A 14,420-nucleotide genomic window follows, 5' to 3' on the forward strand; every position below is an offset into this window, starting at 1 on the left:
ATCATCTCTATATTTGAACTTTTACAGTTTATCCTTGTTTAGTCCCTAATGATTGTGCTCTCATTTAACTTTTTATGTCTCTTTTGACTCTTATGTTTGTATTTCTAAGTTTCTATTCCCTCTCATTTTTTTTTTTAAATCAGAAATACTTGGAAGGCCTTTATTTGATTAAAATATAAAATGTCCTCTTCATGTCCCCACCCCTTAGGGTTGTAAGTTTATATTTTGCTTTGTGGAATATCATATTCCAAGCTCTACATCTTCTGTAGTGGTGGCTGCTGCATCCTGTGCAATCTTGACTTTTGCTCTGTTTGAATTTTTTCTAGCTGCTTTCTGTATTTTTCCTTTGACCTGGAAGCTTCCAATTTTGGCCCTGATGTTCCTGAGGGTTTTCATTTTAGGATTTCTTTCAGAAGTGACTCATGGAGTCTTTCTATTCTTACTTTGTCTTCTGGTTCTCAGAGTTCTGGGCAGTCTTCTTTTATGATTTCTTGAAATATGAAGTCTAGGCTCTTCTTTGGTCATGGCTTTCAGGTAGGCCTGTCATTTCTTGAATTCTCCTTAATCTGTTTGGCTGGTCAGTTTTTGCTGTGAGAGTCTTCATACTTTTCTATATTTCTTCAATCTTTTGACTTTTCTGTAATATTTCTTCTTGTCTCATGGAGTCATTGGCTTCTATTTGGTCCTTTCTCATTTTTAGAAGTTCAGTGCTTGTATAAGGTTTTATTCATTTTCTTGCCAAACCTTTGTTTTCTTTCCAATTTTTTCTTCTACAACTCTCATTTCTATTCCAACTTTTCCCCCTGGCATTCTTATAATACACAATCTTTTCTTAGCTCACTAAATTCCAGCTTTTCTCTCTTCTGGGAATTCAGTTTTAACTTGTGCCTAAGCTGTGCTTTTCTTTGAAGCGTTTCTTATACATGTTTTAGAATTATTCTCATCTTTGTTTCCCTCTTTATTATCCTTGATAATGTGCTACCTTTTTATGATTGAATTTTTTTTTTTTTGCTCATTTTTTCATTTTTACTTCTTGACCTTGGACTTTATGTTAGGACCAATCTCAGTGCATTGCTGGAGGGGAATATCTTGGCCATGCTTGGTCATATTTTGTGTCATATTTTTTCTTGCTGCTGCTTTATCAGAAGTTGAATAGTGTGTTATTCCAGAATCTGAAGGGTAGCTCACATTAGGAACTTGGAAACTTTTTGCGTACCCAGAGTTGTTTGATCCAGGAGGTCTAAGCACTGATCTCTTGGTCTTAGTTCTGCAAGTTTCTGACCTGGGTTTGAGACTAAGCATCTGTGGATCTGCCACTGGTTATACCTTCAGTAGACTGCTTGCTAGACTGGCTCGAAAGCTCTGTAGGTTCATAGTGACTGAACTGCAGGTTCCTCTTGACCTAGGATTCCTAGTGCTGCCAGTTGCTACTAGTTCTTGCTCTTTGGACATGATAAGGCCTCTCTGTGCCAGACCCTTTTTGCCCTGATGCATAGCTTTGGGCAGACCTTGGTTCATTCCTTCCATTGGAAGAGTCTGTGTGTTTGATTCTTACCCAGTCTCTAATGTTCAAAGACCTTTCAACTCTTTTTCTTTTGCTGAGCTAGGCTGGACGAATGACTCGTGATTTTTTCCTTGGATTTCTGGACCAAGCCCCCCCCCCCTTTAAAAAAAAAAAAGTGTCCTTCTAGTCATGCTGCATGGCTAAAAGTCAGTGAAGTACATGCTCATACATGTAAGTAGGATGTAAACACATTATTGGTGAAGAAATAGGCAAAAGAAGAATACAAATGATATCAGAATTATAAGTAACTAGAAAAGTAGGTAGTCTGGTCATGGAGCAAAAGTGAAGATGAAGACCTGAATTCGTTCCCAGCCTTAGCCATTAGTTGTGTGACCCTGGTCAAGTCACTTAACCTATTTGCCTCAGTTTCCGTGATTTTAAAGTGGAGGGTAATAATAGTACTTACCCCCTAGGATTGTCGTGTGGATCAAATAAGATATTTGTAAAAAGTGCTTAGCATAATATATCTGGCACATAGTAGGTACTTAATAAGTGTTGTTCCCTTTCCTGCCTTTAAAACACTGAAGTTACAGATATTACCTAATTCTTCTTGCTCCACATTATTCTTTAATGGTAAAAAATTTAGTTAAATCCAAGGAGACTTGGGATTCCACTTTAGAAAGGAGTAAAATTTAAATGAAGTGATATAACCTCAATTAACCTCCATAACTGAAGATGTAAGTAATTTACTTGCCTAAAATAACTGCCCTCATGTCTAAAATGCAACTTGAGGTGATCTGTAGATTTGAACTAGTCATGCTAACTTAGTAGTATATCACAGTGAATACTTATTTCAGTTTTACAATCTATTTCACATGACTAGCTTGTCTGTCTTTTGTTACCTTGATGGCTTCTTCTAGGTTTGTCAACTCTTTAAGTGCTTCATGTGTCATTAAGTATGAAAGTAAGAAAACACAGTAAAACAAACAGATTTATAAAAAATAAATTAGCCTTCATGTACAGTTAAATATATGTATGAATAATGTAAAAAAAGTCTTCATGTTCATTTTGGTAAATGAATTAGATATTTAAATTTTGTAGAAAAATCATTTTCAACTTTCATCAGTGACCTTGATAAAATCTGGGTTCCTTCCTCGATCAGGTTCACAATCTGTATACTCTTTTCTATAACTTTGTATCAGCTATTTTATAAATCTTAAATATCTGAATTTTGTTCTTCCAGTGAACAGAGTATCTGCCAAGCAAGAGCTGCAGTGATGGTTTATGATGATGCCAATAAGAAATGGGTGCCTGCTGGTGGCTCAACTGGGTTTAGCAGAGTTCATATATATCATCATACGGGTAATAACACTTTTCGAGTTGTGGGAAGGAAGATTCAGGACCATCAGGTAAGGACCTTTAAAAAAAAAATAAAGGCCTTCATCTCTTATTTGATGTTGGGATTACTTAATTATTTTATTGAGTACATATAAAGATTCTAATTGAAGTAATAACCTGTATTCTAAATCAACAGTTCTTACTTAACTTTTTGGTCCCACCATCCCTTTACATTCGTAAAAACTATTGAAGATTTTCCGTAGAGTTTTTGTTTATGTGGATTATGTCTGTTGATATTTACCCTATTCAAAATTTAAACATGGTAGCATTATTATGAAAATAGTTTTAATCTTGTGTATGCCCTGAAGGGGTCTCTGGAACCCCAAGGAGTATTTACGCTACTCTTTGAGGACCATTGCCCTAAATTTATTTTGGTTACAGAGCTGTATTTAGTACTGTATGTACGATCTGTGTTTTTAAGTGAAAAATTAACCATAATACCATATACAAATTAAACTGTTATTGCCATTCTTCTAGAGCTAACCAAGCCACTCATTAGCTGCATTATCTTAAATAAATTTTCACTCCTTTTAAAAAAAATTACTCTTTTTAAAAAATTCTGAACTTAATATATATATAAATATATATATAAACTTTTTATATATATATATATATGAAATATACATTTTCATATGTAAAGTAGAACTCAAAAACAGGACTGTGCATGAAATTATTCCTTTCCATTCTATTTTACACAGCTTGCTTTTTTTCCAGAAACATGTAACAAAATTATCAGGTTACTTTCAAAGCTATCCTTCTTGTCTGTGCCCCTCCTTCTTTTCTATACATTTTAAAAAATATCAAAGGTCTCTTTCTTTGTTTTTTTTTTTTTTTTTTGGCATCACTATTGCTAATTGCCTGTATCTCTTAAATCCTCGTTTCCCAAAATTTGAGGAACAGATCACAAGCTTTACTAGAAAAACATTTTTATATGAAGTGTAGCTAATAGTTTCTTGGACTGCCTTAATAATTTTTTTTTAAAGAGTTAGAGGACATCATAGAGGAGCAGCCAGTTGCTATAGTAGAAATGGTACTCCTTCCTTGAGGTGGGGAAATGATCATTGATCTTAATTTTCATAATAAAGGAGATGATAGTTGGCTATAGTCTGACATGCATTCCAGAGTTGAGGAGAGCAAATTTCAAAGGTCTAGAGATAGAATAAGTAGGAGGGTCCTATGGCCTAAAATTCATTGGGGGAAATGAGCTCAGGAGGAATGGGAAGCTTTCAAGATTAAGTTTCTGAAGATTCCATGGGAATTGTTTCTATTAAGAAAAGAGAAAATTTTGAAAGAGTGTGAAAGAAAGGCAGGTAACAGAATAAATATAAACAAACACAAGGCAATCCTGTAAGAAGGTTATTTGAAACTATAGTGGGAAAAGGGAGTATCAGAGAAAGTGGGAGGGGACAGAATTTTGGTACTTGATAATGGAAAAAAAAGGAAGTTTTAGTCAATTGTTATTTTGCTTCTATTTTCCATTCTGTAGATAAATAAGTAAAAGTATAATCAGAGATTAATTACTATCCTTGATGAGTTTAATTTATCAGATCCAGATGAAAAACTCCCTAGTATTGTGGCAGATGTTTGCTTAGCCACTGTCCCTGTTTTTTTAAATATTAGAGAAAATGGGAAGTGCTATCTATATTCATTTTCAGAAGAGATAAGAATGGAGCAATCTTGACTTAGATTTCTGACAAAATTATAAGAAGGTTTGTTTTTTTTAAGTAAATGGCAAGGCCTTTTTTCCATGAGCAAGTCATGCTATACTAACCTCAGTTCCTTTTTTAATAACATAATTAAACTGGTAGATGAAGGAAATATTTACCTAGATTTCAGTCAAGCATTTCCAAAAGGCTTTTATGTCAGAGCAGGGTGGCACAAGCTTATAATCCCTATTTCTGAGGAGACTATGAGGCTGGAGGATCTCTTGAACTTGGGAGTTCTTAGCTACAGTAGGTTACGCTGAGTGTGTGTCTGCATCAAGTCTGTATATTTTTGCTAATTTGGTGAGCCCATGGGATTGGAGACCTAAGGAGGGACAATTTGCCTGCATCAGAAAAAAAGGTCAAAACTCCTACACCCCATACGACAAGGCCTGTGGGTAGTCAGTCTATACTGCTAGCCTGGGCAAGATGAAGAAATTTCATCTTTTTTTTTTTTTGAGTCCCTTATGCTTTCATTGTGGAGATGTAGTTGGAGAGATGTGGACTTGCCACTATTAGAATCTGGGTTCAGTACTGGTTGAATGGTTGAACCCAAAGAGTAGTCATTAATGGGTTAATTTAAATGTAGAGTGCCCCCAAGAAAGTGTCCTGGCCTTGTTTTTTTTAACATTTTCTTCAGTGTTTTGGATAAAGGCATGGATAACAAGCTTATATGTAAGTTTATGTAACCTCCACTTCTTGCTATGAGGATTTATTGAAGGGATTATTGATGTTTAGATGGAGAAAGAGGAGACGCAGGGGTATAGTCAGGTATTTGAAGAAATAAAGTATGTCTCCATTGACTGGGAAATACAAAAAAAATTATGGTATGTGATTATTGTATAATAAAAAATGACAACAATAAGGAATTCAGGGAAGATTTTCCCAGAATTTCATAGGAAGATTTTAAATACTGTTGGTGAATGAAATAAGCAGAATCAAGAGAACAGTGTGTTCAAAATTATAACAATAAAAATGAACTAAAAGGAACTTGGAGTAATTGATTAAGTGAAGGTCCAAGTGAATTCATAATCACCTCTTCCCCCCCATATAAGTGGGAGGGGATTATACATATTTACAATACAGATATGGTCTCTGTATTGGATATTTTACTTGTAAGGGAAGGTTCAGTATGGAGGGGAAGTTTGTAATGACTGATGTAAAAAGTACCAAGAATTAAACAGAGTATAAAAATGTTAGCCTTTCAAAAAAGGTTTTTTGTAAAGTAATGGATGACAGATCTATGCGACACTAACAGGATACTAGTGTTTTATTAGTAGCATTCTGAGTTTGATGTCTAGGAGGACTGCTATGTTCTTGAATGTATGTCTATCAGAGAGAGATTATTAGGCTTCACATTCTATAGGTTTGTAAGAACTAGAAGGGTCTTTAGGTATCTAAGGTTTGGTATGTAAGAATTTATATGTTCAAATTCATGAAAGGTCTTGAAAATATAAAAAATTTCTATCCAGAAAACTTGAAGGTGTGATCTTAGTATAGAAATGAATTCCTTGCTCATTATAAGTAATAAAACCATATTTTGAAAGGTTATCTTAGTTATTCTGTGATTTTCCCTCACCTCCTTCACCTTTCCACTGAAAATCATTGTCGTTCCTGGAAAAGACTTTAGGCCATATTTTGAAACAAGACACTCATTCCATCTTCCAACTCCCTCGACCATTGAGCATTTTAACTGGCTGTCCTCCATGCATAGAATACTCTCGAACATTCCACCTTCCATAGTAAGCTTTTCCTGGTGCCTCTTAATTCTGTTGTCTTCCTTGTGCTGATTATGTCCTATTAATCTTGCGTATAGCTAATTTGTTCATAGTTATCTGCATGCTGTTTCTGCCCTTAGATTGTGAGCTCTTCAAGGGTAGGGGCTATCTTTTTCCTTTCTTTGGGTCTCTTGTGCTTAGCACAGTGCCTGGAAATGTAATAGATGCTTAATAACTATTTATGAACTGACTTCAGGTGAAACAGGGTTACACAGGATTTACTTCCACAGAAATGTTTTAAATTTGATTAAATTTAGCCTGTGTTCTTTGTATTATATAGCTTAATAGCAATCTTGGATAAATTACACACATGAGGTATGAGCATTTTATGTTGACATGTCATTAGAAATATCATCAAGGTTTGCAGATGACCAATTAGAGGAGTTTTGTCTCTTTCCTACTTACTTGGTTGGACTACTTTGGGACTTAATCTGACTTCTCTACTACCTTTTTCATCATGTTTTTGTGTGTTGTCTACCTCCACTAGATTGTAAACTCTGTGAGGGTAAGGGCTATCTTTCAGAGATTAGCACAGTGTCTGCCACATAATAGGTTGCTTAATAAATGTTTATTGACTGTTGATGGAGCTGGTGTGACTGCTTCAGAACAGTATGAAAGAATAAAAAAGATATTTTGGAAAGGAGATGAGAAGACAAACTTCACTTTACACCTTAGAAATTTGCCCTAACCTTTAGTTTGAGAAGTAACTCGTGAAGGAAAACCAAGTCTAATTCTGTAGCTATTGACTACCAAGAAGTGGAAGCCATGCATCCGTTATCAGTCTTTTGGAATCATGATTGGTCATCCATTGATCATTGTTCTTAAGTCTTTCAAAGTTGTTTTCCATTACAATCTTGTGTTCATTGTATGTATTTTTCTTCTGGTTCTACTGACTTTCACTTTGTATTAGTCCACACGTGTCTTCACAGGTTTCTTGCATCTGTTCCTTTTCTCATTCCATTTCTTGTTGTAAGTAATATTCCATTGCATTTATATACCGTAATTTGTTCTGCCATTCTCTAGTTGATAGATATTCATTTTGTTCCTAGTTTTTTGCCATTACTATAATTGGCAACTATGAATGTTTTTCTTCTTTCTTTGATGTCTTTGGATATAGGCCAAATAGTATGTCACAGCTGAGTGACTTTTGTAGTATATCCAAATTGCTTTCTAGAGTGGTTGGAATATTATACCTTTCCAATAGTACATTAGTGTGCCTTTCCTCTAACAATTGTCATTTTCCTTTTTCATCGTCTCTTCGATTTGATGAGTATGAAGTTTAAACAGAGTTGTTTTAATTTATTATTCCCGTTATTAGTGATTTGAAGCATTTTTTAATATGGTTATTAATTAGCTTAGATTTCTTCCTCTGAGAGCTACCTTTGACCATTATCTGTTGTGCAGTGGATCTTGTTTTTATAAATTTGAATCAGTTTCCTATACACCTTGGAAAATAGGCCCCTTCCTTTGAAATATTATTTGTAACCTTTAACTGCTTGTTTACTGGGAAATAGCTCTTTGCTGTTCTTCTAGTACCCTGTATATTTTGTATATCAGACTCTTATTGTTAATAATTGGTGCAAATATTTTTCCTAACCCTACTATTTGTCTTTTGTGAAAAGCTTTTAAATTTTATTTAATCAAAATTATTTGATAATCTCTGTTCCTTGATTCTCAGATTTCCCAGAGCATTCAGTATATCTTTCTCTGTCACAATCCCCCTGCTAATTAATTATCTGGTTTCAAGGAGGACTATGATCCTTTTCCTCTTCCATATGCTCTGGTTTGTAGCCTTTGCTGATTTCCAAGGTGTGAATGCTCACACTGAAAATTTAGCAGTGGTTCAAGTTATCAGCACACCCCTGCACAGTATCTCTTTCTTCCTAATATAGTCTACCTTATATTGTGCTTTTCTGTGTATCTATCGTTGTATCACCAGTATAAACTTCATTTTTATCTTTGTATTCCCAATTCCCCATACAACCCTTTCTTCATAGCAAGCATTTAATAAATGTTTGCATTGAAATGGAGTGATTGATCAAACTTACACAGTAAATCAAGGAAGTAAGTAATGTTGTAGAGCCTTGCAAATAGTAGTAAGATCCATTGATCCTACTCTTTTGGGTTCTCATCCATTAGGATGTAAACTTGTTAAGGGCATGAACTGTTTTTTCTTTTTGCTTTTGTTTGTATCTCCAGCACTTAGTACAGTTTTGGCATGTAGTATAAGCTAGTGATAAATGCATATTTCCTTCCTGCCTTCTTTGCACACAGCATTCTTTTCCCACATCTGTTCTTTTGCTCAATTTGTCCTCAGTGATTGAAATGCACTCTCAACTTACCTCTACCTCTTGGAATTCCTAGCCACATGCAAGGCTTAGCTTAGGTGCTATTCCTACCTGAGATCTTGCTTGATTTCCTCTAGGTGACAGTGCTTCCTGTTCTTGCTCCTGAGTTTTTATCTTTGCTGCCTTCTTCATATTTACATGTCTGTGTATGATTATCACTTTCTACCCCATCAGAATGTAAATTTGTTGAGGGTAGGGTCTGTTTGGTCTCTGCCTTTGTATCCCCTCTATTTGGAATAGTGTCTTTTACATATTAGACACATTTAAATCCTTGCTAAATTACATTGAATTAATTGTACCAATTATTGTATTTTTAGGTCGTGATAAATTGTGCCATTCCTAAAGGATTGAAGTATAATCAAGCTACACAGACCTTCCACCAATGGCGAGATGCTAGACAGGTGTATGGTCTCAACTTTGGCAGTAAAGAGGATGCCAACGTCTTTGCAAGTGCCATGATGCATGCCTTAGAAGTGTTAAATTCACAGGAAGCAGGTAAAGTTTCTAAGTGGTTTTTCATGCTTGTAGCTAGGCTTAATTTAGGAGGTGAAATTTACATTAAATTATCCCATAAACAGTGAATTATGATTTTAAAAACAGCTTCATTTTTTGTAGTGAAAATCTTATTTTGATAAATTGTTTTGATTACATGTTTATAGTTAGATTAACTTTGATTTGCTAATTGATTCTAGAGAAATATGAACTTGTGTTTGTTAATAGATATATAGCATATGGGTCATTTGTTCCTATCGTTTAAATCATTTTGAGTATGTTTTAATGTTTCAGTACTTCAACTTTTTAATTACAATATTGGTGTGGGACTGGAGGGCCAAAGAATAAACAAAAATTAAGCAGGTTTCTTTGTTTACGCTTTGTTCAAGAGATGCTTTGTGGAATAAAATGTATAAACCACAGAATAAATCTAATCCCCTACTTTCATATAGGAAGAAACGTAAAAATTTCACACATAAATGACATATTCCTTACAAAGGCAATGGTAGTAGAATCATCTGGTTCACATAGTGATCTCCATCCATTTTTTTTTTTAGGAAGTTAACTATAAAGGATATAAGAAAAATCCTCTTATATATGATTACTTCTGTATCTGTTACATTTTTAAAATTAGGCTATAAACTTAATGTTACAAATTTGCCAGAGATAGGCTAGAAAATGAAATAATCATTACTGAATCTTAATTTTAATATTTCATGAATACCATAAAATCGTAAAACAAATTTTAAGAGATTCATTTGTGTGTCTTTGTACTTAGCACTGCTGTGTGGTCCTCCATTATGTTCCGTCTGACTTAATAAAAGTTTTGTAACTAGTATAAGTCACAGGTAATTAAATTGTATTATGGACTCCATGTAGTCATATATTTTCACAAAAAGCCTTATGTTAAGAAAAATAGTCTTACTTTGATTATTTTTCTGTAGTATAACTTTAAACCTTAAAGGTGATCCTTCTTGAAAAAAATGTTTATAAGATATATTAAACTCTGGCCATAAATGTTTTGTATACATCTTCTGACAAATGAAGAGTTAAGTACAGTAGACATTTTAATAGAAAAATAAATAATTATCATTCACTTCATTTTGAGAAAAAATGAATTATGTGACCAAGATGCCAGTAACTAAAGTGAGAAGCAAAGAAAAGTATGCTTGAACTTTTATATTTTTAGAGTACATTAAAATCTAAATACCCTCCCCCCCCACTTCCATATTCTTCAGTATTTCCTTAGCTAAGAAAGTAAGTATTGTCTTGTCATATTGTGGTCACAGATATTTTCTTCTTTGTTGGCATTATGTTATCACTATAGGAAGAGAATATGATATTATGTGTGTGTTCATGACAAGGCTCGTTTTTGTAGCACTTTGAGATTTATACAATGCTTTCCTCACAATTATCATTTGAGGTAGTTATTACAATACTGTTATCATCCCTATTTTAGAGGTGGGGGATGAGAAGTTAAGTGATTTGCCCATGGTCATAAATGTCAGAGTTGGAAATTGAACTCAGCCCTTGTTATTTCTAATTCTAGTATACTTTCCACTGTATTGTACTGTTTCTTTATTAATATGATTTATAAAATTTCTAGATAAATTAGTGAGCTTTTAGAGGCTTAAGTTCAGTGTATATATTAAGACCCTCCTTCCCCCGAAGTTGACTCTTCCAGGTCAAGGAGGAAAATCTTTGACTAATAGCTTTTTTGCCTATCTAAACAAATATACATAAAAATACTGTTGAATAACTCTAAAAATAAGGCACAATTCAGCAATAAAGGAATAACTATGTTTAAATTGAAAAAAGTTCTCTCTCAATACCATTGAGACTAATTTACTTTAATTATGGTAATATACAACTGAGGAAAAATAATTCATTGCTACTACTTTAGTAATTGGGCATACTTTCCTGTAGTTTTTTTAATAAGCAAAAGTGCTAGTGAACTATGAAATTTCTGTTCCATACTTATATCAACAGGTAGAAAGTTTTTATCAAAGAAATTGTATTAAAACAAGTTTCCCCTAGCTATTTTAAAGTATTCTTCATTTCAGTTTCCACTTAAGGCAACAAAATACTACCTATTTCTTACTAAAATTTTTTTTGATCTGGATTTATGATTTCATTAGTGTGTAGAAACTCCTTTCACCATATAGATCAACTCCTCTGATTCATAATCTGAGAGATAATTTCCAGGGGACTGAGATGTTAAGTGACTTGCCAGTGATTACACAGCTCCTATAAATTTGTCAAAGGGTTTGAACCCAGGTTTTCCTGATTGTAAATCTGGTTATTTGCTCTGCTTTGCTTTGCCACTTTGGAATATATAGTGGGATATACAGCTATATTAAATTATTCTTTCTTTCCTGCTTAGATCTGATTAGCAAAGATCCTGATTCTAATGTAATCATTGTCAGAAATCTCTATTATACTTAATTTCCTTTAGGGCAAGTGATAACCTTTTTTTATGAATTGAGCCCCTTTGGTGGTCTGGTAAAGCGTATGTATGGACTCCTTCTCAAGATGTTTTTAACTACATAAAATGTTTAGGATTGCACGGGAAGCCAATTATAGTGAAATAGTTATCAAAACAGTAAAAAAAAAAAAAAAGAAACTCATTGACCTTGCTTTTGTAAAAGGTGCATTAGTAAGAATATAATTTTAAAATTTTCTCTTTACTTCTCGATCATAAACTTAGGACTGATTCTTAATAAGAACACATTTTAAAAGTTTGCTATTTTAACACACCAACGTTTCTTAAAGCTGCTTTCCAGATGAGTGTGATGAAGGAACAGTGATAAGAGCAGTGGAGATTATTATAGATGGAGACAAGCATCATATCTTACTTTCTGACACCATAGACACATTCCTCAAGAACAAGATCTTAATACTGTCTTATCCTAAAAAATTTCAGTCCTCAGAATTGGGAATATGGCAGCCATAATTCTGGATCTTTAAATTGGGGATGGAGAATATATTCATAGATAAATTATGAAACTTAATTTTACTTGGAATCGTCCTCAAGTGTAAGTTATGGTAGGGAGGGGTTATGTAGCAAACTAGAGCATAGGTCAAATTTATGCCTGGGAAAATCTGGACCAGGAGTTAAGATGTAGATGACACATTCCACAGTGAAAATGGGAAGGGAGAAGGAATAGGTGGAAGTCTATTTCTAGCATGGGCAAGTTAGTTATGTTGTCTTTTTTTTTTCCCTGTTCCCAAGAATTTATCGTGTCCAGAGCTTACCTCTTGCTTGCTCCAATGTTAGAAATGTCTACTCTGTTACATGCTTTGAGCCTTTACCAACTTCTTGCTAATTATCCATTCAGTGATAGCCTACCAAAACTGATTTGAAAAAGTTTAACATGCTTTCTAATTTCTGACCTTTTCTCTACCCACCAAACAAAAAATTGCCCAGAAATTATCACAAAGAGTTAATACACAGGAGTTAACTACATTAGATACTAGTTTTATTGGTATTTTTTTTTTTATGGCGTAAGTGAAAATGTTGCATGTTTGTGTGTCTTTTTTGTTAAACTTGGCATTATCTCAACTTTTCTGTTGTCTTAAATTGAGCCTTAAGCTCTCTCTATCTTTTGGGCTAACTATAACATTACCTAGGTATTAAGTGAACTCATGCTGGTATTCAGTCTAGACAGAGATATGAACACGTGATAGAATCTCTACCACTACTACTCCAAAAAGAAAAAAAGAGACAAATCAAAAAAGAATTTTAAGTTATAAAGAATGTTTTACTACTCTTAAAAAGAAAACTGATTGGAAAGGGTCACATTTTAGAATTTTTTTTCAATATTTCATTTTATTTTTGAAAGATAAGTAGCCAAGAATATTTTCGTTTATTTAGTTTTGAACTTGGCATATAAGTCCATCTAGTATATTCTGAAATGCACTAAAGATGCTAAATAAATATAGTAGGTGATATTTGCAGTTTAGAGGCATAGACCCTATATTTTTATCATTTTTGAAAGAGGGTAAATTATATCAGATGCTTTGGTGTTCTATTTGAAAAGTATAATGGAAGCTGGTCTTGATTTTGAATGTGAAAAAATATATAGTATTCAGACAAGCTTGTATAACATTTCATTTCTATATTATTTATCAAGTCAAATCTAATAGTTAGTTGGAGATGACAATACATTAAGTGTATAACTCCTAATGATGTTTCAAATAATTTGTTTAGCCTGTTTTATTTTTTATTTTAAAGAGATTTGAAGAGGAACAGAAAGTCACTTATAAAAATACCATGCTCATGGTAAAATTTTTGGCAAAAATATTTTTTGAGAGAATCATAGGTAACATTCAGAATTACTTTGATTTTCCCCTACTTTGGTGCCACCAATCCAAAGAATTACTTACTTAAAATTTTTTTAAAAGTAGCTATTGATGTTTTGAGGTTATATCACCTACTGGTCCCACTGTATCTTTCCCCCATTCCAGACATCCTTTTAAAGAAAGGTGTGATCTAGTTTTTAATGCATTTTTATAATATAAATTAAAGTCCATTTATCCTATCGAAATTTTGTTTTAGCAACCATAGGAATATGTATTGAAATTGAGATGGAAATACACAGATCATTTCCATTTTATGCTAATTGTGTCTGTCATATACTTAAAATATGCAGTTCCTTTTGTTATTCTCTATAGGTTTTACAATGAATGTTGGAAGAACAGCTTTTTATTACCTAAAAAGGATAGTCTGAATGAGTTGTCATTCAGATATTTTGCATAAATCATATTTTAGGACTTTGTAGTTTCAAGATACCTTTTTGGGGGGAGGAGGGAGTAGTTTAAGGAAGAAGTAAGAGATGAAGGAAGTAACTCTTGGTTGATAGGAAATCTGAAAAAACATCTAGAAACATCTCATGTCAATTTTGATGATTTTCTCTTTCAATTTAACAAATTGCCCATGGTGGAAGAATTTGTTTCTAAGAGTAAGACAAAATATGCATATGCAACAACAGATTTGTGTAGCACTTTTTATTTTTTGAAACATTTTCTTACATGTTATCTCATTTCTCAAAACACTATGATGTCATAACCCCATTTTACATATGAGGAAACCAAGTTACATTGACGTGCTCAAAGTTAGAATTACAGAGTCCCGAGAAGACCTATATGCCCCAACTCTTATGTTTTTGGTGTTTTGGTTACTTAATATTAGTCTGCA

The 14,420-nt window shown here is 33.4% G+C and overlaps 1 protein-coding gene across 7 annotated transcripts in view; it reads left to right on the top strand.

Annotated features, from left to right (window-relative positions):
* The window catches only part of LOC114049815 (protein enabled homolog), a 132,594-nt gene that overhangs the window by 51,336 nt on the left and 66,838 nt on the right, over positions 1 to 14,420 (top strand). For all 7 annotated transcript variants that reach the window (XM_027871227.1, XM_027871229.1, XM_027871231.1 and 4 more), the window contains exons 2-3: positions 2,748 to 2,913; positions 9,049 to 9,226. In XM_027871227.1, the coding sequence (XP_027727028.1) occupies positions 2,748 to 2,913; positions 9,049 to 9,226 (344 nt within the window). The remainder of the gene's footprint in view (positions 1 to 2,747; positions 2,914 to 9,048; positions 9,227 to 14,420) is intronic.

This window comes from Vombatus ursinus, unplaced genomic scaffold (genome assembly GCF_900497805.2).
Source record: "Vombatus ursinus unplaced genomic scaffold, bare-nosed wombat genome assembly UNPS02014798.1, whole genome shotgun sequence".
NCBI lineage: Eukaryota > Metazoa > Chordata > Mammalia > Diprotodontia > Vombatidae > Vombatus > Vombatus ursinus.